Source organism: Bufo bufo, chromosome 5 (genome assembly GCF_905171765.1).
Source record: "Bufo bufo chromosome 5, aBufBuf1.1, whole genome shotgun sequence".
Taxonomy (NCBI): Eukaryota; Metazoa; Chordata; class Amphibia; order Anura; family Bufonidae; genus Bufo; species Bufo bufo.
Window position 1 is genome coordinate 452,745,602 of NC_053393.1, and position 26,386 is coordinate 452,771,987.

The window sequence follows — 26,386 nt, forward strand, 5'->3', positions numbered from 1 at the left end:
ATCTGTGGTTAGGTGGACCTTGCCACAGATGGCGTTGCGCAGTGCACACTTGATTTTATCCGATACTTGGTTGTGCAGAGAGGGCACGGCTCTCCTGGAGAAGTAGTGGCGGCTGGGAACGACGTACTGTGGGACAGCAAGAGACATGAGCTGTTTGAAGCTGTCCGTCTCCACCAGCCTGAATGACAGCATTTCAAAGGCCAGTAGTTTAGAAATGCTGGCATTCAGGGCCAGGGATCGAGGGTGGCTAGGTGGGCATTTACGCTTTCTCTCAAAGGTTTGTGAGATAAAGAGCTGAACGCTTTCGTGTGACATGGTGGAGATGCTTGGTGACGGAGGTGGTGTTGTTGGTGGCACATCCTCTGTTTGCTGGGCGGCAGGTGCCAACGTTCCTCCAGAGGCAGAGGAGGAGGCCGAGGCAGCAGCAGAAGAGGGAGCAGGAGGGGCCTGAGCCCTTTCTTGGTTTTGAAGGTGCTTACTCCAATGCAGCCCGTGTCTCGCATGTAGATGCCTGGTCATGCAGGTTGTGCTAAGGTTCAGAACGTTAATGCCTCGCTTCAGGCTCTGATGGCACAGCGTGCAAACCACTCAGGTCTTGTCGTCAGCACATTGTGTGAAGAAGTGCCATGCCAGGGAACTCCTTGAAGCTGCCTTTGGTGTGCTCGGTCCCTGGTGACGGTGGCCACTGGCCAGTAGCAGGCGAACTGTTTTGGCGACGGCTGCTCTGCTTTTGCACCCTGCTCCCGCTTTTGCTACGCTGTTGGCTCGGTCTCACCACTGCCTCTTCCTCCGAACTCTGAAAGTCAGTGGCACGACCTTCATTCCATGTGGGGTCTAGGACCTTATCGTCCCCTGCATCGTCTTCCACCCAGTCTTCCTCCCTGACCTTCTTTTCGGTCTGCACACTGCAGAAAGACGCAGCAGTTGGCACCTGTGTTTCGTCATCATCAGAGACGTGCTGAGGTGGTATTCCCATGTCCTCATCAGGAAACATAAGTGGTTGTGCGTCAGTGCATTCTATGTCTTCCACCCCTGGGGAAGGGCTAGGTGGATGCCCTTGTGAAACCCTGTCAGCAGAGTCTTCAAACAGCATAAGAGACTGCTGCATGACTTGAGGCTCAGACAGGTTCCCCGATATGCATGGGGGTGAAGTGACAGACTGATGGGCATGGGTTTCAGGTGCAACCTGTGCGCTTTCTGCAGAAGACTGGGTGGAAGATAATGTTAACGTGCTGGATCCACTGTCGGCCACCCAATTGACTAGCGCCTGTACTTGCTCAGGCCTTACCATCCTTAGAACGGCATTAAGCCCGACCAAATATTGCTGTAGATTCTGGCGGCTACTGGGACCTGAGGTAGTAGGTTCAGTAGGACGTGTAGCTGTGGCAGAACGGCCACGTCCTCTCCCTGCACCAGAGGCTCCACCAACACCACCACCACGACCATGACCGCGTCCCTTATTAGATGTTTGCCTGATAGTTAGCGTTCACAAAGCAAAGTAAAAAGTGGTTAAGTATGTTAAAAATCATTATCCGCCAATATAAACCCTGAGGTAGGGTATTGCACTCTATTTTTTTTTTTTAAATCTCTATATCACAGCGGTATTTGTGGCCTAAATGTGACAGTCACCTATGCAAGTGTAATCCCAGATGTGCAGTATATCAGAGGGTTTTTTCACCACAGTATCCTAAAAGCCCTATTTGTGGCCTAAATATGACAGTCACCTATGCAAGTGTAATCCCAGATGTGCAGTATATCAGAAGGATTTTTCACCACAGTATCCTAAAAGCCTTATTTGTGGCCAAAATGTGACAGTCACCTATGCACGTGTAATCACAGATGTACAGTATATGAAAAAAAGGTTTTTTTTAACAACAGTAACCTAATAGCCGTATTTGTGGCCTAAATGTGACAGTCACTTATGCACGTCTAATCCCAGATGTGCAGTATATTAGAGGCTTTTTTCACCCCAGTAACCAAAAAGCTGTATTTCTGTCCTAAATGTGACAGTCACTTATGCTTGTCTAATCCCAGATGTGCAGTATATTAGAGGGTTTTTTCACCCTAACCAAAAAGCTGTATTTCTGTCCTAAATGTGACAGTAACTTATGCACGTGTAATCCCAGATGTGCAATATATTAGAGGCTTTTTTTCACCCCAGTATTCAAAAAGCCGTATTTATGGCCTAAATGTGACAGTCACTTATGCTTGTCTAATCCCAGATGTGCAGTATATTAGAGGGTTTTTTCACCCTAACCAAAAAGCTGCATTTCTGTCCTAAATGTGACAGTCAGTTATGCTTGTCTAATCCCAGATGTGCAGTATATTAGAGTTTTTTTTACCCTAGCCAAAAAGCTGTATTTCTGTCCTAAATGTGACAGTCACTTATGCTTCTCTAATCCCAGATGTGCAGTATATTAGAGAGATTTTTCACCCTAACCAAAAAGTTGTATTTCTGTCCTAAATGTGACAGTCACTTATGCTTGTCTAATCCCAGATGTGCAGTATATTAGAGGGTTTTTTCACCCTAACCAAAAAGCTGTATTTCTGTCCTAAATGTGACAGTCACTTATGCACGTGTAATCCCAGATGTGCAGTATATTAGAGGGTTTTTTCACCCTAACCAAAAAGCTATATTTCTGTACTAAATGTGACAGTCACTTATGCACGTGTAATCCCAGATATGCAGTATATGAGAGGCTTTTTTCACCCCAGTATGCCAAAGCTGTATTTCTGGCCTAAATGTGACAGTCACTTATGCTTGTCTAATCCCAGATGTGCAGTATATTAGAGGGTTTTTTCACCCTAACCAAAAAGCTGTATTTCTGTCCTAAATGTGACAGTAACTTATGCACGTGTAATCCCAGATGTGCAATATATTAGAGGCTTTTTTTCACCCCAGTATTCAAAAAGCCGTATTTATGGCCTAAATGTGACAGTCACTTATGCTTGTCTAATCCCAGATGTGCAGTATATTAGAGGGTTTTTTCACCCTAACCAAAAAGCTGCATTTCTGTCCTAAATGTGACAGTCAGTTATGCTTGTCTAATCCCAGATGTGCAGTATATTAGAGGTTTTTTTTACCCTAGCCAAAAAGCTGTATTTCTGTCCTAAATGTGACAGTCACTTATGCTTCTCTAATCCCAGATGTGCAGTATATTAGAGAGTTTTTTCACCCTAACCAAAAAGTTGTATTTCTGTCCTAAATGTGACAGTCACTTATGCTTGTCTAATCCCAGATGTACAGTATATTAGAGGGTTTTTTCACCCTAACCAAAAAGTTGTATTTCTGTCCTAAATGTGACAGTCACTTATGCACGTGTAATCACAGATGTGCAGTATATTAGAGGGTTTTTTCACCCTAACCAAAAAGCTGTATTTCTGTCCTAAATGTGACAGTCACTTATGCACGTGTAATCCCAGATGTGCAGTATATTAGAGGGTTTTTTCACCCTAACCAAAAAGCTATATTTCTGTCCTAAATGTGACAGTCACTTATGCACGTGTAATCCCAGATATGCAGTATATGAGAGGCTTTTTTCACCCCAGTATGCCAAAGCTGTATTTCTGGCCTAAATGTGACAGTCACTTATGCTTGTCTAATCCCAGATGTGCAGTATATCAGAGGCTTTTTTCACCCCAGTATGCCAAAGCTGTATTTCTGGACTTGCAGATAGCCTGTGCTAGTGCACTATCGTTGCATAAAATGGCTGCCGATCATGTATTGATATTGACTAACTGAAGAAAAAAAAGTTTGTTTTGAGCAGTAGTTGGCTCAGGGCAGGCTTAAAAAAATTGTGCACTGCACCCACAAAACACTTTTGCTGTAGATCGCTGAGTACAAAAAACAGTTCTTGATAAGATATCTCCCTGATCTCTCGCTCACAGCAGCTGCAGCCTCTCCCTACAGTAATCCGAGCAGAGTGACGGGCGGTGCTACGTGACTCCAGCTTAAATAGAGGCTGGGTCACATGCTGCAGTTGGCCAATCACAGCCATGCCAATAGTAGGCATGGCTGTGATGGCCTTTTGGGGCAAGTAGTATGACGCTTGTTGATTGGCTGTTGTGCAGCCTTTTAAAAAGCACCATTAAAATCGCCGAACACCGAACCCGAACCTTTACGCAAATGTTCGGGTCCGGGTGCCGAAAACCCTAAAGTTCGGTACAAACCTCAACTCTACTTGTGAACAGCAATCTTTAAGTCTGACCACAGATTTTCTATGGGAATGAGATCTGGGCTGTGACAAGCCATTCCAACACATTTACATGTTTCCCCTTAAACCACTCAAGTGTTGCTTTAGCAGTGTGTTTGGGGTCATTGTCCTGGTGGAAGGTGAACCTCCGTCCTAGCCTCAAATCACGCACAGAGTGGTACAGGTTTTGCTCAAGAATATCCCCGTATTTAGCACCATTCATCTTTCACTCAACTCTGACCAGTTTCCCAGTCCTGGCTGCTGAAAAACATCCTCACAGCATGATGCTGCCACCACCATGTTTCACTGTGGGGATGGTGTTCTTTGGGTGATGTGATGTATTTGATTTGCACCAGACATAGCGTTTTCTTTGATGTCCGAAAAGTTCAATTTTAGTCTCATCAGACCAGAGCATCTTCCTCCATACATTTTAGGAGTCTCCCACATGCCTTTTCGCAAACTCACAACGTGTCTTATTGTTTTTAGCTAAAAGTAATGGCTTTCTTCTGGCCACTCTGCCATAAAGCCCAACTCTATGGAGCGTACGGCTTATTGTCGTCCTATGTACAGATACTCCAGTCTCTGCTGTGGAACTCTGCAGCTCCTCCAGGGTTACCTTAGGTCTCTGTGCTGCCTCTCTGATTAATGCCCTCCTTGCCCAGTCAGTGAGTTTTGGTGGGCGGCCGTCTCTTGGCAGGTTTGCTGTTGTGCCATGTTCTTTCCATTTGGTTATGATAGATTTAATGGTGCTCCTGGGGATCATCAAAGATTTGATTTTTTTTATAACCTAACCCTGACTTGTACTTCTCAACAACATTGTTTGGAGAGTTCCTTGGTCTTCATGGCAGTGTTTGGTTAGTGATGCCTCTTGCTTAGGTGTTGCAGCCTCTGGGGCCTTTAAAAAAAGGTGTGTATATGTAATGACAGATCATGTGACACTTAGATTGCACACAGGTGGACATCATTTCACTAATTACATAGAAACATAGAATGTGTCGGCAGATAAGAACCATTTGGCCCATCTAGTCTGCCCAATATACTAAATACTATGGATAGCCCCTGGCTTTATCTTATATGAAGGATGGCCTTATGCCTATCCCATGCATGCTTAAACTCCTCCACTGTATTTGCAGCTACCACTTCTGCAGGAAGGCTATTCCATGCATCCACTACTCTCTCAGTAAAGTAATACTTCCTGATATTACTTTTAAACCTTTGCCCCTCTAATTTAAAACTATGTCCTCTTGTAGCAGTTTTTCTTCTTTTAAATATTCTTTCCTCTTTTACCTTGTTGATTCCCTTTATGTATTTAAAAGTTTATATCATATCCCCTCTGTCTCGTCTTTCTTCCAAGCTATACATGTTAAGGTGCTTTAATCTTTCCTGGTAAGTTTTATCCTGCAATCCATGTACCAGTTTAGTAGCTCTTCTCTGAACTCTCTCCAAAGTATCAATATCCTTCTGGAGATATGGTCTCCAGTACTGAGCACAATACTCCAAATTAGGTCTCACTAGTGACTTCTGAATGTAATTGGTTGCACCAGAGCTTTTTTTTTGGGCTTCCGAACAATAGGGGTGAATACATACACACATGCCAATTTTCTGTTTTCTATTTCTAAACAATAGTTTTATTTATATTTTTTTCTCATTTCACTTCACCAGCTTAGACTATTGTGTTCTGATCCATCACATCAAATTCAGATTAACCAAACATTGAACTTAAGGCTGTAATGTAACAAAACACGAAAAAAAAGTCAAGGGGGGTGAATACTTTTGCAAGGCACTGTATATTGTCCAAGCACAGCCACCGATGCTGCTGGATTGCAAGGTGGTCGTAACTATGGAAGCAAGCAGTGTATAACGTAGGTGAAAAATGAATCAAGCCAGTAAAGGAGGCAATATGGACAATCACCATACATTGGTATATGCTTTGTGATAACTTTCTCTACATTATAAATGCCATTTGCTGAAGTGAGACAACATCTTTAAGGGTGCGACCACCTGGTGCGGTTGTGACATAGTGGTGCTGAGGTCAAGTACTGCATGGGCATACAAGCTGCAGCAGGTGCCAGTAAACTAATTAGGACCACACCGTTTGGTTGGTTTGCTGTGTGGTCTTCATTAGCTAATTAGAGTCCGCTGCAGCTCGTTTGACTTCAGCGTGTGGACATTTATTGCCTATCCAAAGAATAGGTGATAAATAAGTATCACTGAGAGCCCCACCAATCACTGTTATTTGGTTCCCTCGTCCCCTGTTCCTCCTCGATGCACGACCACAGAGAGAGTTTGAATGAACTGGTGGTCATGCATATGTCCTGTTGCCCCATTAAGTTGTTGCTATCAGCCTATAGGCATTGAAAGAAGCTGCGGGGCATACAATATCTGTGACCACCACTCACCTCAAACTTCTAACTGTAGTTGTGCAGGGCTTGGGACGCCTTCTTCAAGTGATCGGTGGGAGCGCCAGTAATCAGACATTTAGAAGTATTAATATGGATAGGTAATGAGTGTTCTTTATGGGACAAACCCTTTAATTTAAAAATTATTTTTTAGGATAAAAAAGAAAAAGTTTCACAGTAATAAAATGATTAGCTGGACATAAAGTACAATTCTGTAAGTTTCTGAAGTTTCCTGAAAATGGTTGGGATGATGAGTTAGCATTCTTGAGGATGTTTAAAATTGCTTCATACATTGTAGTGCCAGATGCCCTCAATATGAAAGTTGGCACACCATGACACAGAGGATGTAGGTTTGACCACAGGGCTGGGCACCAATCCAGAGCTGCAATTGTACATTTTTGATACCTCTTATACTTAAACATTCAATTGTGTAATTTTACAAGATTACAGAAATGTTTCCAAAAAACAGGTTTGTCAAATTTCAAACTTTCCATGGAAGAGCAAATATTTTTCGTGAACCTCATAGATTCATTGTTTGGTTGAGCAAATGCTTAGAAGCCACATTCTCTGGGGTGATGAATTACATTTCACCATACATCAGATTGAGTTTAGTGCAAGTTTGGTGGAGATAAATTATGGCTTAGCAGGACCACTAAGGCCTCTTTCACACGGGCGTCCCGGATTTGCTCCGGATGCGTCGCGTGTGCATTGCGGGAAACCCGCGTGAGTGCGCATGCGATTGCATTGCGTTCAGTTTTTATCGCGCGGGTGCAATGCGTTTTGCACGCGTGTGATAAAAAACTGAATGTGGTACCCAAACCCGGACTTCTTCACTGAAGTTCGGGTTTGGGTTAGCTGTTCTGTAGATTTTATTATTTTCCCTTATAACATGGTTATAAGGGAAAATATTAGCATTTTTAATACAGAATGCTTACAAAAATGTCGATTGAGGGGTTAAAAAAATAAATAATTAACTCACCTTATCCACTTGATCGTGCAGCCGGCATCATCTTCTTTATTCATCTTTCAGGACCTGCAAAAGGACCTGCGCTGACGTCATTGCGCTCACCACGTGGTGAGCGCGATTACTTTATCAAAGGTCCTTTTGCAGGTCCTGAAAGAAGAAGAAAGAAGACGGTGCTGGCTGCGCGATCAAGTGGATAAGGTGAGTTAATTTTTTAAAATATTTTAACCCCTCAATTCACATTTTTGTAGGCATTCTGTATTAAGAATGCTATTATTTTCCCTTATAACCATGTTATAAGGGAAAATAATGCAGTGAATTTACTTTAATGGGATACGAGGTTGCTCATCCCTATCATCTCCTAGCACCAATCCGTGAAAATCGCACCCCATCCACACTTGCTTGCGGATGCTTGCAATTTTCACGCAGCCCCGTGAAAATCATTGCTCATCTACACAGCCCCATTGAAGTGAATGGGTCCAGATTCAGTGCGGGTGCAATGCGTTCACCTCATGCATTGCACCCGCGCGGAAAACTCGCCCGTGTGAAAGGGGCCTAAGGGCTGATTCATTCGGCCCATATCCTAGACCTGCCACAGCTCCCCTGACCCAAACTGGGTGCATCACAGTGTTTTATGATAGTCATCATGTGAGTTAAGGCTGTATTAAACCTGCCAATTTTTCGGCAGATGATTGCTAATGAGCATTCGTATTAACTCTTGTTAGCAATCATCTTGCAGTGTAGTACTGCTGCCGATGAACGAGCAAACGGTCTTTCATCGGGCGTATGTGATTTTTAAAGTATATGTACAGTCGTGGCCAAAAGTTTTGAGAATTACATAAATATTGGAAATTGGAAAAGTTGCTGCTTAAGTTTTTATAATAGCAATTTGCATATACTCCAGAATGTTATGAAGAGTGATCAGATGAATTGCATAGTCCTTCTTTGCCATGAAAATTAACTTAATCCCCAAAAAAACTTTCCACTGCATTTCATTGCTGTCATTAAAGGACCTGCTGAGATCATTTCAGTAATCGTCTTGTTAACTCAGGTGAGAATGTTGATGAGCACAAGCCTGAAGATCATTATGTTAGACTGATTAGGTTAAAATGGCAGACTTGACATGTTAAAAGGAGGGTGATGCTTGAAATCATTGTTATTCCATTGTCAACCATGGTGACCTGCAAAGAAACGCGTGCAGCCATCATTGCGTTGCATAAAAATGGCTTCACAGGCAAGGATATTGTGGCTACTAAGATTGCACCTCAATCAACAATTTATAGGATCATCAAGAACTTCAAGGAAAGAGGTTCAATTCTTGTTAAGAAGGCTTAAGGGCGTCCAAGAAAGTCCAGCAGGCACCAGGATCGTCTCCTAAAGAGGATTCAGCTGCGGGATCGGAGTGCCACCAGTGCAGAGCTTGCTCAGAAATGGCAGCAGGCAGGTGTGAGCGCATCTGCAATCACAGTGAGGCGAAGACTTTTGGAAGATGGCCTGGTGTCAAGAAGGGCAGCAAAGAAGCCACTTCTCTCCAAAAAAAACATCAGGGACAGATTGATCTTCTGCAGAAAGTATGGTGAATGGACTGCTGAGGCTGGGGCAAAGTCATATTCTCCGATGAAGCCTCTTTCCGATTGTTTGGGGCATCTGGAAAAAGGCTTGTCCGGAGAAGAAAAGGTGAGTGCTACCATCAGTCCTGTGTCATGCCAACAGTAAAGCATCCTGATACCATTCATGTGTGGGGTTGCTTCTCATCCAAGGGAGTGGTCAATCCTCAAGAGGCGGGTGGACAAACAAAAACCCACTAATTCTGACAAACTCCAAGAAGTGATTATGAAAGAATGGGTTGCTATCAGTCAGGAATTGGCCCAGAAGTTGATTGAGAGCATGCCCAGTCGAATTGCAGAGGTCCTGAAAAAGAAGGGCCAACACTGCAAATACTGACTCTTTTCATAAATGTCATGTAATTGTCGATAAAAGCCTTTGAAACGTATGAAGTGCGTGTAATTATATTTCACTACATCACAGAAACAACTGAAACAAAGATCTAAAAGCAGTTTAGCAGCAAACTTTGTGAAAACTATTTGTGTCATTCTCAAAACTTTTGGCCACGACTGTACACCTTTGGAGGCAATTTTTGTTTATGATTGCATTTTACTAATTTTTGGCTAAAAATAGTATTTTCAAATGTCCTTTATTAGCCGTTCTGTCACAAAGGGTTAACTGTTCTTTTGTGTGACTGGTACTTTCACTTTCGCTTTGCGCTGGTTATCTAATAACCGTTATCTCTAAACTACTAAGAGGTCATAAACCGTTATTTAACCGCCTCCGGACCGCCTAACGCAGGATCGCGTTCCGGAGGCGGCAGCTCCAGGCAGAGTCTCGCATATACGCGTCATCTCGCGAGACGCGAGATTTCCTGTGAACGCGCGCACACAGGCGCGCGCGTTTACAGGAACTGCAGGTAAGCGAGTGGATCTACAGCCTGCCAGCGGCGATCGTTCGCTGGCAGGCTGTAGATGCAATTTTTTAAACCCCTAACAGGTATATTAGACGCTGTTTTGATAACAGCGTCTAATATACCTGCTACCTGGTCCTCTGGTGGTCCCCTTTGCTTGGATCGACCACCAGAGGACACAGGCAGCTCTGTAATAAGTAGCACCAAGCACCACACTACACTACACCCCCCCTGTCACTTATTAACCCCTGATCACCCCATATAGACTCCCTGATCACCCCCCTGTCATTGATCACCCCCCTGTAAGGCTCCATTCAGATGTCCGTATGTGTTTTACGGATCCACGGATACATGGATCGGATCCGCAAAACACATACGGACGTCTGAATGGAGCCTTACAGGGGGGTGATCAATGACAGTGGTGATCACCCCATATAGACTCCCTGATCACCACCCTGTCATTGATCACCCCCCTGTTAGGCTCCATTCAGACGTCCGTATGTGTTTTACGGATCCATGGATCGGATCCGCAAAACACATACGGACGTCTGAATGGAGCCTTACAGGGGGGTGATCATTGACAGGGGGGTGATCACCCCATATAGACTCCCTGATCACCCCCCTGTGATTGATCACCCCCCTGTAAGGCTCCATTCAGACATCCGTTTGTGTTTTGCGGATCTGATCCGTGGATCCGCAAAACACATACGGACGTCTGAATGGAGCCTTACAGGGGGGTGATCAATGACAGGGGGGTGATCACCCCATATAGACTCCCTGATCACCCCCCTGTCATTGATCACCCCCCTGTAAGGCTCCATTCAGACATCCGTATGTGTTTTACGGATCCATGGATCGGATCCGCAAAACACATACGGACGTCTGAATGGAGCCTTACAGGGGGGTGATCATTGACAGGGGGGTGATCACCCCATATAGACTCCCTGATCACCCCCCTGTGATTGATCACCCCCCTGTAAGGCTTCATTCAGACGTCTGTTTGTGTTTTGCGGATCCGATCCGTGGATCCACAAAACACATACGGACCTCTGAATGGAGCCTTACAGGGGGGTGATCAATGACAGGGGGGTGATCACCCCATATAGACTCCCTGATCACCCCCCTGTCATTGATCACCCCCCTGTCATTGATCACCCCCCTGTAAGGCTCCATTCAGACATTTTTTTGGCACAAGTTAGTGGAAATTGATTTTTTTTTTCTCATATTCCACTAACTTGTGACAAAAAATAAAATCTCACATGAACTCCCCATACCACTCACGGAATCCAAATGCGTAAATTTTTTTAGACATTTATATTACAGACTTCTTCTCACGCTTTAGGGCCCCTAAAATGCCAGGGCAGTATAAATACCCCACATGTGACCCCATTTCGGAAAGAAGACACCCCAAGGTATTTGCTGAGGGGCATATTGAGTCCATGAAAGATTGAAATTTTTGTCCCAAGTTAGCGGAAAGGGAGACTTTGTGAGAAAAAAAAAAAAAAAAACAATTTCCGCTAACTTGTGGAACTCGCCATGCCCCTCATTGAATACCTTGGGGTGTCTTCTTTCCAAAATGGGGTCAGATGTGGGGTATTTATACTGCCCTGGCATTTTAGGGGCTCTAAAGCGTGAGAAGAAGTCTGGGATCCAAATGTCTAAAAATGCCCTCCTAAAAGGAATTTGGGCCCCTTTGCGCATCTAGGCTGCAAAAAAGTGTCACACATGTGGTATCGCCGTACTCAGGAGAAGTTGGGCAATGTGTTTTGGGGTGTCATTTTACATATACCCATGCTGGGTGAGATAAATATTTTGGTCAAATGCCAACTTTGTATAAAAAAATGGGAAAAATTGTCTTTTGCTGAGATATTTCTCTCAGCCAGCATGGGTATATGTAAAAAGACACCCCAAAACACATTCCCCAACTTCTCCTGAGTACGGCGATACCAGATGTGTGACACTTTTTTGCAGCCTAGGTGGGCAAAGGGGCCCAAATTCCAAAGAGCACCTTTAGGATTTCACAGGGCATTTTTTACACATTTTGATTTCAAACTACTTCTCACACATTAGGGCCCCTAAAATGCCAGGGCAGTATAACTACCCCACAAGTGACCCCATTTTGGAAAGAAGACACCCCAAGGTATTTCGTGATGGGCATAGTGAGTTCATGGAAGTTTTTATTTTTTGTCACAAGTTAGTGGAATATGAGACTTTGTAAGGAAAAAAAAAATCATAATTTTCCGCTAACTTGTGACAAAAAATAAAAAGTTCTATGAACTCACTATGCCCATCAGCGAATACCTTAGGGTGTCTACTTTCCAAAATGGGGTTATTTGTGGGGTTTTTCTACTGTCTGGGCATTGTAGAACCTCAGGAATCATGACAGGTGCTTAGAAAGTCAGAGCTGCTTCAAAAAGCGGAAATTCACATTTTTGTACCATAGTTTGTAAACGCTATAACTTTTACCCAAACCATTTTTTTTTACCCAAACATTTTTTTTTATCAAAGACATGTAGAACAATAAATTTAGAGAAAAATTTATATATAGATGTCGTTTTTTTAAAAAAATGTTACAACTGAAAGTGAAAAATGTCATTTTTTTGCAAAAATTTAGTTAAATTCCGATTAATAACAAAAAAAGGAAAAATGTCAGCAGCAATGAAATACCACCAAATGAAAGCTCTATTAGTGAGAAGAAAAGGAGGTAAAATTCATTTGGGTGGTAAGTTGCATGATCGAGCAATAAACTGTGAAAGTAGTGTAGTGCAGAAGTGTAAAAAGTGGTCTGGTCATTAAGGGTGTTTAATCTAGGGGAGCTGAGGTGGTTAAGCGACATACTTATCAGTAAGATAAGAACTGAGCTATAATTAGTGTTTATAATGTCAGAGATCAGAGATAAGGAGTCCGTCAGCTCCTCAACTGATGGAAAAGAGAGAAAATCCAGAGGCTGGTTCTAGAGCATCTCAGCTATATACAGAAAAAAGGGCTCCATATTTTTAATAAAGACCAATTGAAAAAAAATTATTTTTAGTTTAAAATAATTACAATGCAATAATGAAAAAAAGAATTTGCCTGCAAAAATGTACATAGCATTTAACCCTATGGAGCAATAGGCAAACATGGTGCTTGCTCGCACGTGCAGCGGATGTCATGACCTGCAGGTTTCCGCTTTTTCATACAGCAGAGACCCGCGGCTAATTACTGCGACCGGCAATAATGCTGATCGCAGTAATTAAAGCCTTTAGATGCCGTGATCAAGCTCGCGCTTCTGGGCTTCTTACCGACATCCTCTGCGGCCAATGAGGATGTCGGTAATTGATGTTAATGCGCACAGCTTCGCTGTAGAGGCTGAGGGTATCAAAGCTGCAATTCTAATTTTGGCCACCAGGTGGCAGGCCAACATAAAAAATGCATTTTAAAAATCCATGACTGTTCAGAATAAAAAAAAAAAATGGATTTTGTATGCTCAAATATAAGCTTCAAAATCATTACAAAAAAGTAAAAAAAACTTGAAAAAACAAAAATATATATGAAAGTTTAATTTACCCCTCCTTTCCATATAATAAAAAAATAAATACATAAATAAATAACAAAAAATATAAACTAAAAAATTTTTTCAAATACGGCGAATGGCGTAATGGGAAAAAAGGGTCGAAATGGCCAATTTTCCATTTTTCGATTGCTTCTCTTACCCAAAACGAGCAGTGTATAATGTGGTGGAAAAATAAATCCAGCCAGCAAAGGAAGCAATATGGATAATAATAATATATTAGTAAGTGTCTTATATTAATTTTCCCTACATGATAAATGCCATTTGCTGCAGTGAGACAACCCCTTCAAGCCAACTGCACTAACTGCTCTAACTTCTGTCACTGATATTCTTTTATTACTCAGTGAACCATCTAACACAGAAAAAGTTTTTTTTTGCAGCTACTGTATGTATTTAATGTACTTCAATTCTCAAGATAAAAACTTGCTACATCTGTAGGTCATCGTTTTTGCAACCAACCACCATGTAAACCAGATCTAAATGCTGTGTGTGAATACTTAATATTATTTTTATTTATATTTAAGCGCCAGGGGACTGTACACATGAAAAGTGTGTAAGTATATAATACAAATTTAAGTAGAATTATCATGAACAAAATGAGTTATAAACTGGTAAAGAAGGTGCCCTGCCTGCCAGGGCTTACAATCTAGAGGAGAAGGGGGAAGGAAACAGTAGGTAGAAAGGGTAGAAACTGCTTATAAGGCAGTATAGTGCTAGCAGAGATATTGTAGGCTTGTCTGAAGAGTTGTATTCTCAGGTTTCCATGATAGTCTGATATGTTGGGTTAAGGAGTTCCGGAGTATGAGGGATGCACAGGAGAAATCTTGGGGGCGATTATGTGAAGTACAGATAAGAGGAGAATAGAGAAGGAGGTCTTCTGAGTATTGGAGATTACATGTGGGAAGGTACTTGACGATAAGGTTACAAATACATGGTGTGTCAAGTTGTAGACTGCCTTCTATGTCATAGTTAATGTTTTGTACTAGATTTTCTGGACATTAGAAAGTCAGTGTTCGGTCAGTGATTTCCATCAGTGATTGTGAGCCAAAACCAGGTGGAGCTCTAAACACAGAACAGGTGCAAATCTTTCCCTTATACCTTATGTCTGTGGAGGCTCCAATCCTGGTTTTGGCTCCCAATCACTAATGGAAATCACTGGCCAAAACACGGACGTGTAAATGAGGCTTAATAGGGAAAGAGGTGTATTGGGCAGGCAGCAGAGATGAAGATAGATTGGAGGGGAGCAAGGCCTTAGAGGAGAATGTTGCAGTAGTCTAGGTGGGAGATTATGAGGACATGTGCCAGCATTTTCGGTTGAGGAATGTGCATATCCAAGAGATATTTTTTAGCTTAAAGTGGCAAGAAGTTGAAAGGGGTTGGCTTAGAGTTGTGGTTTTAAGGTCAGGGCAGAATTGAAGGTTACCCTAAGGCAGCAGACTTGTGGGACTGGGGAGAGCATGGTGAAGCCACCATGCCTGTGCTGTGGACCGCAAATAGTGGTCCGCAATGCACGGGCACCAGCCTTGTGCACTGCTGTGCGGATGTGGACCCATTGACTTGAATGGGTCAGTGATCCGCAAAATACGACAAAAGATAGGACATGTTATCTTTTAGCTCCAATTAAGGTAAAAAAAAACACAATGTCACGTATGGAAAATTACCATGAACTCCTATGAATAACCCAAAACACCATACGAAATGCTCACAAAAAGTACCATCTGGCATCCATATAACATAATGGCTAGGAACACCTAAACTATCTCCTAAGAGACAGAGAGTCCCAACGTTACAGCTGCAAGCTAATAAGCATATGTACAGTACATACCCGGGTGCAGGAGACCGGCCCAACGTACGTTTCGCTCTCGCGCTTTGTCAAGTGCCCCAGCTGTAACGTTGGGACTCTGTCTCTTAGGAGATAGTTTAGGTGTTCCTAGCCATTATGTTATATGGATGCCAGCTGGTACCGATTTATTACAACATTATGGGCAGGTGGCATTAGTCCACATAAGCTGTATAGCTGTGTTATTTAATTGCATTTAGTCCCGGGGTTGCTGGGGACATAGTTTTCTTCCCTATTCTTGCACTTCTTATATATGTTTTTTATCATATTTATTGTCTTGAGATATGTACTACAATAAAGTTTTTTGTGAGCATTTCGTATGGTGTTTTGGGTTATTCATAGGAGTTCATGACATCTTATCTTTTGCAGTGCGGAGGCACGGACCGGAAATCCCACGGAAGCGCTTTGCAGTGCTTCAGTGGGCTTCCGTTCCATGCCTCTGCTCCACAAAAGATAGGAGATTACCAGTCTTTGGCCATATCTGGCGGATCGCAGACCAATTGAAGTCAATGAGTCCGCATCTGCGCCACGGAGTGCACACGGCCTAAAGGAGTACACAGGATTATCTCAGCTGATGCTTTTTAATAATGCAATGTTTTAACAAGGCAACATCTTTCATGTGCTTTTTGTGGCAGACTTCTTTCAGTATTTTGAGCCAAAACGAGATGTGAATCCAGAAGAAATGTGAAATATAAAAGAATGATTTAGTTCTCCTTCCTGCTGGATCTACTTTTCTCTGTGGCTTAAAAAACAGCATAAATAATTTAAGTGGCAATTTTCCCCAAAAAACTGTGCGAAAACGCTCTTAAAGGGGTTGTTCAACCCTTTCCAAATGATGGCCTAACCTCATGATAGGCCATCTCTATCTTATCCATAGGAGTCCGACACCCCAGTGATAAGCTGTTGTGCAGTAGTCCATTGTACAGTGGATGGAGGTGAAGTGTTGCACCATTTAAAGTGAATGGGTGTGCTGAACAAGTGTTCACGTATTTTTGTCCATGTTTCAGTGAGCACCAACAGCAGGGATCAGCAATCTTTGGTACTCCAGCTGTTGTGAAACTACAATTCCCAGCATGCTCCAGAGAACAGTTGATCAGGTGTGCATGCTGGGAGTTATAGTTTCACAACAGCTGGAGTGCCGGAGGTTGCTGACCCCTGTCCTATAGGATAGCTACCAGAGGCACAGCTTTCTTTTCTTTTCGGAAAGAGAGCTTATTTATCTACCTTTTTCTGGTGGAGCGTTGCATAGCCTACAACTCACGCCTACTAAGCGCTCTCCACACGAAAAAAAATAGTACCTCCTGGACGACTTAATACCTGTAACGTGTTTAATAATACTATATTGTGCTAGACATTTTTCACTTTATAGGGTAGGCTTATTTACATTTATAATACTTTAAAGACTGTGCACTACAGTAACTTGGTGCAAATAGAGGGGCACTTGTCTGCAGGGAAAGGGAGCACATCGCCATTAAGATGCTGCTATGTATGCAGCATGGTTCATTTTATGAAAGCAGAAAGGTATTTAAAGATAAGATTTAATCTTTTTTTTTTATTTAAAAAAATTTTGCTTGACAAAAAATTCAATAAATAGACACAAGAATAAATAACAAAAATTAAAATATGCAAATAACAAATAAATTACAAATCTGCAACTAATATACTAATATAATATCAATACTGATGTTATTTTCATTGAAAATACTACTTGTGTGATATCACACTGTGTGGTCCTATGGCTCAGTTCACACTGTGTTTGCAGTGCATGATAGGTATATATGCCTGAATGATGTTAAATGTATGACATATGCAACTGTGTGCCATATATTGCCTATTGATATGCCTTTCTATTGAAATGTGTAGTCTGCCATGGTTTTTATTAGGCCCTATGCACACAACCATATGTGTTTTGTGGTCTGCAAATCAACAATCCGCAAAGCAGGACTACCGGCCGAGTGGACAAGAATATGACATGTTCTATCTTTTCCAGACGTACGGATGCAGACAGCACATGGTGTCCCATTGAAATGAATGTGTCCAATCTGCAAAAAATGCAGACCAGAGGCGGACCAAAAATACGGTTGGGTGCATGAGGCTTTACAGTGCAAAGCATAAATGCCAATGAATGGCAAAAAGGCACCCTTTTGGCATAGAAGTCTATAGATATGATTGACATCTACTTTGGGAGAATTTGCCTATATGCAAACATTTAGTGTGAACATATTGACCACAGATATCTCCTTGTTAGGCAAAAGTGTGGACAAGGACTTAACAAGTTGCAATGATAACACGGAACATATAAGTAATATAAAAATAAATATGTCAACAGAATTATTAACCATACCATGAAAATAAATATTTAAATAAGAGAATAGATTATAAATGTAATAATTAACATTTAGCAACATAAATCACAGTGGATGTTCTGAAAATAGAACAGGGGATCTTCACTACTTAGTAGTAATGTGGGTTGAGTGTGTTCATTTAGAGGCCTTCACACTGTTACGTACAGCCCGAGCTGTCTTCTCCATGTACTCCTTGAAGGACTGCAGGATGATATAGCTTGTTAGATTCTGGTTCCAGGTATTATTAGACCTTAAATCAGCCACTGTAATGCCAGGAGCGGTGTCTTCCTTGTCTTCGGATGGATTTTGTGCCAGCTACAATACAGAATGAGGAGACACGTTGAGCACAAAACTTTGGTTGGTAACAGAAATGCTTTTTTGCATGAAGCAAAAGGAAATTCGAAGTGCTACCCAAAGGAATCAATGAGATGACTGCTGTCATTATCTGGCCATACACATTAGATAGAAGATGGTTGAACAGAAGTTGAACAATCATCTGTTATCTGAGAGTTCCTTTCACAGGCAAGGCCATACACATTTTGGTCCATCTTAGCCATTACAGTTGTTCAAACTGGCCATACATGTTCAATGAAACCGGGGGGTGGACAAAAGATATTTCTCAGAACGTTCTTTCAAAGAAAGATATTTCCTCCACAAATGATTTATCTTTGGACGAAAGAACGTTGAACGACTTCTTATTGAAAGATAATGGTCTATGATCGCCTGTTAAAACAATGGAGTTTAAAGGGAAGGAAAATTGTTTTCTGCCAGTTAAAACTAGATAGCAACACATCTCCTTTTTTCTAATCAGTTTTTATTTTCTGATTACAAATTTGTTTTTCAGAACATGATTATGGGGGCGGCCATTTTGCCTGAGCTGTTCTTGACAGCATTTAGAGAATTGCTTTAGCTCAACCACATGGGCCATAGACAGAATGGTCAGGAGGGGACCTGATTGACTTTTACGGGAGAGATTTCTAGGAATGCTCTCTGTGACCTGTGCAGAGGTCAGGAGAGAGTAGAAAAGCTTTGACAACCACCTATTGTGAATGGTGGATCACAGAGGTGTTGTCTGTCATTCAAATCCTGCTTGTAATGATAAGGAGATAACTGCAGTAAAGTAATCTGTACAGACCAAGAAGTGGCACCTATTATTAAGCTTAGTGGCGAAAACGGCAGGATTTTATGATTTTTAGTTAAATATAGATATTAACATGGAAAATTAAAAATTAAAATTCTTTGAAAATATGTTTAAGTTAAATGATTTCAACAATAGGTCATATTTTGATGACATATTCTCTTTAAAGATCACCCGACAAACATTCATTTTGGTTGAAGTCATCCATTTAAACCCAACTTTAGACTAATGTGTACGGCCACCTTGTGTGAAGCCATGCTATGTTAGAGAATTCCACAAATGGCAAATCCTTAATGTAACATTATTGTTGGAAAATCTCCCATTAGCTGCTGTAATGTTCTAATGCTACACATAAAGGTTTGAGTTATTCCAAAAGTAGGCAGGACGCAGTAGGCAGCTGTTTAGCGCACTATTTGAGCGAGGGCTCAATGAACAGAATTTTTTTTTTTTTATCTCTAGGGATTAGCAGGGAAGGATGGGGGTCAGGCACAATTTAAAGAAAGGATGAAGGGTGAAGCCTACGATGAAACCTCTGCCTTGAGCGTCAAGAGAAGCTTGGCATTAATAATAGTATATTATTGAATAGCTAATAATGCTGATCTCTTATAAAATTTAAAACCTCAAACCAGTTACTTAGTGCCGGCTCCAGATCTCATAGCATGCCCTTATCAGCAAGTGAAGCAAATGTAGCAAGTAGAGTATGGTACATTATTACACAAGCAAAAGTTAGCAATCTCTGATTACACGCTCTGCTGCTTGTAACAGAGTGACTAAGTATTTTAGTCCTAGGTGCTGTTCTGCAAGGTTTATCTTGCTGAGTGAAATTGTTACTTGCATCAGGGATAGCCCATTTTATAGTAATTACAATACCACATATGTTCTGTAGCAGGAAAGTACAGTGCAAGATAAATATAGAGATAATTCTATTGAATGGTCGGTAAATCTACAGACTCGAGATTAGGATACTGATGTAGTTTCTATGTAATTTTAGTCATAGCTAGGCTTTGCTTCAACCAGGTCAAATGTCCATTTTGTTGCCTTAGTCCGGTACCTTGTTGGGCAGCACCCAAAGAACATACCCTGATAGCAGCCCCCCACCCTCACCCCTTATATTAAGAATTTAGAGCAATTCCATATTTCCATACATAAATTAAACTTACATGTTTGATAGCATTTGCCAAGGAGATGGACTTGACTTGTATAAACTCAATGATGTTTTGATGGCTTGGCATAGATTCTTTTAGAAAATCCAGATATGTCTGGAACTTCAGGAGATCACTGTAGATTTTAGGCAGACATTTTTCCTAAAAATAAATGAAGGTGGTACAGGTTATAAGAGTACATGACAAGTTTATACTAAGGTTTTGTAATGTTTACCATGGACATTAGATATACCCTGTCAACCTGAGACCCCCCAAAAATGGATGTTGTCAGTGGAAGTATACTTTATATTGGACGACTTGGATTTTTTCGGTATTCTCCTCCTCAGTCCATTTAAAGAGGTTTCCTGAGACTTTTATACTGATGACCTAACCTCCACATAGGTCATCAGTATCTGATCGACACCTGGGACCACCGCTGATCAGCTGTTTGAAAAGGCACCATCACTTGTAGTAGAGCTGGCACTTAATTCTCACAGCTTAGGCTAGGCCTAAGGTCGCGATGATCATCGTTCATATGGCCTAGGTGCAGCTCAGGCCTATTGAAGTTAATGAGGCAGAGCTGCAATACCAAGCACAGCTGCTATACAATGTATGGAAATGTTTTTCGTGAGCTGAGAGAAGGCCACAGCGAGCCCCGATGCCTTTGGCTTCTCAAACAGCTGATTGGCGGGTCCCAGGTGTCAGACTCCCATCAATCAGATACTGATCAACCACCAGGTCCTCCTGTCCCAAATGTTTTCCAATCCAGCATTAGAGAAAGGCCCCTATTTTGGTCTTTCCTGGTAAATCTAGGTATATAAGTGTTTTAGAATGACTGCTATTAGTCCCTCCATGGGGGGAGGGGGGTTCCAGATCTTAAAACCTTAATATTACATTATACTACACATAAGAACATGAATGTTCATGTACCTTATTGAATTTTGTGCTCAGACATCCAGACTCAATTTTTTTTATTTCTGGGAGTTTCAGGTCCATTCTCAGGATGTGTTCAACACTACTACCACACAGGTTGGGAGTTTTGCAGATCTAGAAGAAGAACACATATTATACTTCATATTTTAAGGAAGAACAAGTGATTCAAATAATAATAAACCTTAGAAATGTCCTGGGGCTTCTACTCCAATTGGTGAGAAAAACTGTGAAACTCTGCATCATGGTCCTTTCACAGAGAGAGGCAAATCACATCTAATCTATTAGAGGAACTTCTTGGCCAATATAAAACAGAGGAATTGTATTGTGGACAATATGGTTGTAATAAACCCAGATTACAGTACATGGAGGAATTTCCATGCACATGTTTTCCTGATTGGATCTTAAAGGCTATGTACACTTTTGGGGGCATTTTTTAAAATTATTGCATTGTACTCATTTTGAGCTAAAATCACCTTAAACATGTTGTGCCTTTTTCTCTGAACAGCCTTGAGATTCTCTAGTAGCAGGTTATGTATTTTTACACTATATACTCATTATAGCTCAATTCTTATCTTACTGATAATAATGTGTCTTAAATAAGGTTTATTAGATGACAGCATAAAGTGAAAGTAAAAGTATGACTCTCAAAGCTAGACAGTTAAACCTTAAAGAAAGGCTGAACATTTTTTTAATAAAGAACAATTGAAAAAAATATTTTTGGCCCAAAATGAGTAAAATGCTCCCCAAAAATTTTTCCCCTGAAGGGGAACAAATTTTCCTTTTTGGTAGAAATATTGATGGAAAAAAAGTAAGTTAGCCATAGCCAATAGGTGGTAAAAAAAAAGTTAGACAATAGCATGTTCAGACCGCCTAGGTTTATGCTGTCTGCAGGATAAATAAATCTGTCCCAATGTGCCTCACTTTCGACCAACCACATAGCAGCTTTCATTTTACAAAAGCAATCTAAGAAACAAAAGCTGAACACTGATTGGCTGCAGTTGACAACAAAGCCTGTTTCCTGTTAGTTTTAATAAATGGGGGCTGCTTTGTGTACCTGATTTTACATGACATTTTATTTACACAGCAACAAAACTAGGTAAAAGAGAAACATTTTTTTTATGAATCAAATGTACAAGAGGGACAAATAAATCATCAGTACAAGACGTAAAAATGTGATGGAATGTGTGTTTCGGGGAATGTGACTGACTTCATCATAATGAGCAGAAATGACTAGACTGTGGACTAGTCGTCATACAGTGAAAAAGGAGATGTGCTTCGCTGCTCGAACGCCCCAGGGACCATGACAACTAAGGCTGAGACACATTTAAATACTCAGTTTACCAGTAAAGGTATTCAGGGAAAACCAGAGAAACTATACAGGGGCAAATATCATTAGTAAAAGCAATCAGAATGGAGGAGTTTCACCGAAATCGAAGCCTCACTCATCATTTCACTAGTCTGACCAGAAGTTTTATCATTGCTGACACTTAAAGAAAATATTGTGAATCTGCAACTCTATTAAAGGGACAGTAACACTAAAATGTATTTTCCTTTTATATGGTGTGCAGGTGATCTTATTGATCCCTATTATCAGCCATTTCAGACCGTAAAACTGACCGTAGCAGTTTTAAGAACCTCTAGACACATCTTCAGGTCTGTTTATGAGCTATACTTTCAATAGATGTGCATTGTAAGTCTACAGCTCCATTAAAGGGGTTGTGCAAGAACTAGGGGGTTGTCAACACCCCCCCCCCCCCCCCCCCACACACACTTGAACTGACCTGTAAAGGAAAGATGACTTATCTGCTTCCCGGCACTACCTCCTTGCTCCTTCTCCTCCAGGCCTGCGATAGTCTGCTGGGCTTCCTTGATGTCAACATCCTTTTTGACATTGCCCCAGTCAATCACTGTCCATGGCGGAAACCGGATGCCCTTGCATCATGTGACCATTAGTCATGACGTCAGGGGAGCCGGTCCCTGCCACAGTCAGAGATTGGCTGTGGCGATGTCAAACCAAATAACCAAATGTTGACATTGACGGAACCCAGCAAAAGGGGGGCCAGCACCCGGAAGCAGGTAAGTAATCTTTCCTTTAAAAGTCCAGCCAAACCCCCCCCCCCCCATTCTTGCACAACCCTTTAAGTGTTCTTGCATTTGGCCATATTGCAGTGTTCTTTTGTAAAGCCCTTTAATAAGGCAGGTACAGGTGTGGGGCTATTACTGTACCTCCAAATATCTCTGATCTCATAAGCAGTAAGGAGCTCTTTCAGATTCCATACCAGTGCTACAGAAAACCAACTGTGGCATGCACTACCGTAGGCTGTATCCATGGAGGTAATTTCCCTAAAAGCCTTGTTTCGATGGGGGAATACCTCTGTACATATGGTACCCAATGCAGCATGGTATGGCAGCGCATTGGGACCACTACGCTTCATAGTAACGAGCCATACGGCCTCCCTTCATTGTTTTTTAGGCACTCTACCCACATGCATGAGCCCTATGTGGTGATCTAGAAGTGTGACTGAAATTCAGTAATCGTTTAGGTGATTGTGAATAGATATGTAATGGCAGAGAATATAATCAGTGCTAACCCTAGGACACTGTCAGCAGAGGTGTATAGATTCGGGGCACTCACCTCAGAGTATAGCTTGTCTGCCTCTGTTATTAAGACATTTGCCACATTCTCAAGACCTCCTTTAGTCTGACTGGTTAAAGAATAATGGGGAGATGTCGGCGCTGACCACACGACTGCGATTGCCGTCATTGCCACATAAACCAGGAGCCATGCAGATGATGTAGAGCCTGCAATAGGAAATGTTGACAGTGTAAGAAATGTACCACTATATGAGCACCGTAGGTGGTATGTCATAAGAACACTGTCATTGACTATTACATATCCTTATAGTCTTATTTTTACACTATGGTTCCTGGTCTGAGCTGACATGAGAAAATATTACATAACGGAGAGTCGAAGATGCTTAAACCGTTACCTAATTTGTCCCTCTAAATCACAAAAACTTCAAACTGCAGAAGAACTAATAGGAGTATTAGCTACTGGTTTAATAGAAGCCTCCATAATATTTTGGGGTTCAATACACAGAACATGGAAGCACTTTGTCAACATAAATAGCTAAGACTAAAAGTATAAAGAAATCCATATATATTAGAGATAAAGACGAGATGATTGATGGGTACTGATAGGGGTTACCCACATTTAGGAACTATAGTGACGTGCTTGTCCAGTTACTAGGTAGCTAAGTGGCACAGAAGATTGTAGAACTGCCTTCTTATTCATTTGGGTTATTGTGGTTGCACATAAGAAACAATTAGCAAATTCTTTTCTCCTGCACCTGCTTTATCAGCACTTGTCCTACACACTTACAGAAATGGACAGGGCAATAAATGACATTACATTAACTACATGCACATGGTCCTGCTACACGGTAGAAGCCTGCAGGGTTAACTGAGCAGTTCCTGTTATGTAATGCACTATGGAGAAGCAGCGGAGCGCTCGGTGCCATACTTCTCATACACTAGAAGTTTCACTTACTTGTACAATCCATTTCTCCTGCCGGTTTCTTTTCCTTCTAGTCCAAACCTCAGTGAATGAACCCCAGAGAAAGTTGCTTCTGAATGAATGATCTCCATGTCCCCTCATGTTGTATTTATTGAGAATTCAGGGGGAAATCCATGAGGAGGTGTCAGCAGTCTATTGTGTAATAAAGCGTATAGTCAATAAAGGCTTGCTGAGAACTTTCTGCAATAATTCCAATTACATGTAATATACTGTATATAGCATTATCTATCTATCTATCTATCTATCTAATATCTATCTATTATCTATCTATCTATCTAATATCTATATCTATCTATCTATCTATCTATCTATCTAATATCTATCTATTATCTATCTATCTATCTAATATCTATATATATCTATCTATCTATCTATCTATCTATCTATCTAATATCTATCTATTATATATCTAATATCTATCTATTATCTATCTATTATCTATATAATATCTATCTATTATCTATCTTATATATCTATCTTATTATCTATTTTATCTAAAATCTATGCATTTATCATATCTATCTACATAATATCTATCTACCTAATTATCTATCGATCTTATCTGTCTAATATCTATCTAATGGCTATCTATTATCTATCTTATATAATATCTATCTATCTATTAATCTATCCATCCACCTTATTTAATATTCATCTCTAATATGTCTCTCTATCTATCTATCTATTTATGAATCTATCTAAAATATAGTTCTTGGGAGTTGTCAGATGGTGATGCTGAACATTTCTGCTTCTACACATCATCTGTAGTGATATCTCATCGGGTCTAGTATGTTACACTCATTATATATAAATTGTGTAAGCTTTAGTACAACATATTTCAGTAACTGCTCAGCCAGATAAAACATAATAAAGCAGGATTAGAATATTAAAATTGTATGCAGCATGTAAAAAGTATGCACTTAGTCAGCTATGGGCAAATGGAAAACACACTCTCTAAGGCTACTTTTACACTCTCGTTTGGTGCGGATCCGTCATAGAACTGCACAGACGGATCCGCACCGATAACACAACCGCATGCATCCGTTCAGAACGGATCCGTTTTATATTATCTTTAAATTGCCAAAACGGATCCGTCTTGAACTCCATTGAAAGTCAATGGGGGACGGATCCGTTTTCTATTGTGCCACATTGTGTCAGTGAAAACGGATCCGTTCCCATTGAATCACATTGTGTGTCAGGACGGATCCGTTTGCCTCCGCATCGTCAGGCGGACACCAAAACGCTGCTTGCAGCGTTTTGGTGTCCGCCTCCAGAGTGGAATGGAGGTGGAACGGAGGCGAACGGAGGCAAACTGATGCATTCTGAGCGGATCCTTTTCCATTCAGAATGCATTAGGGCAAAACTGATCCGTTTTGGACCGCTTGTGAGAGCCCTGGATCTCACAAACGGAAACCAAAACGCCATTGTGAAAGTAGCCTAAGCGCCTCAGTATGGTACTGTTATATGACATTGTGATCTTTTAGGATCACCCTATTATTATAATTTTTTTTTTTAAGCGTTATTTAACTCTATCACTATGCAATATGTCGTGGCTTTAAACGTTTGCCGTGAAATAATAATCTAATGGCTATAGCTTATATATTATCATATTATTGTATCATCATATTAAAGTCTAGAATCAAACTTTCAAACAATACCAGGCATAATACTTTAGGCGCAATATTCAGGTTTTAAGTCAGGGTAAGGTTTTACTTTCTGGTCCTGTGTAATGTAGTAGAGGAGGCTGGAGGGCATGACGCTGCAATAGACATCTGGAAGAAAGATCACTGTCTGATATTGCCATCACTTTCCCTGTACAGCTGTCTAGTGACAGAGTGGGAAACAGG

The 26,386-nt window shown here is 41.2% G+C and overlaps 1 protein-coding gene across 1 annotated transcript; it reads right to left on the bottom strand.

Moving 5' to 3' along the window:
- Window positions 1-17,299: 17,299 nt before the first annotated feature.
- IL6 (interleukin 6) lies at window positions 17,300-24,587 on the bottom strand. The gene is made up of 5 exons (XM_040433678.1): window positions 24,513-24,587; window positions 23,598-23,764; window positions 20,960-21,076; window positions 20,048-20,191; window positions 17,300-18,064 (listed from the first exon to the last, which is right to left on the bottom strand). Exons 1-5 carry the CDS (start codon window positions 24,523-24,525, stop codon window positions 17,885-17,887), a joined length of 621 nt encoding a protein of 206 aa, XP_040289612.1. The 5' UTR covers window positions 24,526-24,587; the 3' UTR covers window positions 17,300-17,884.
- Between the last annotated feature and the right edge of the window lie 1,799 nt (window positions 24,588-26,386).

Excerpts from the sequence above, each read along its gene's own strand:
- IL6 (XM_040433678.1), bottom strand. Across the intron at positions 21,077-23,597 it reads CAGACAAGCTATACTCTGAG|ATCTGCAAAACTCCCAACCT; the intron begins GTGAGTGCCCCG and ends TTCTTCTTCTAG. Across the intron at positions 20,192-20,959 it reads TGAGCACAAAATTCAATAAG|GAAAAATGTCTGCCTAAAAT; the intron begins GTACATGAACAT and ends ATTTATTTTTAG.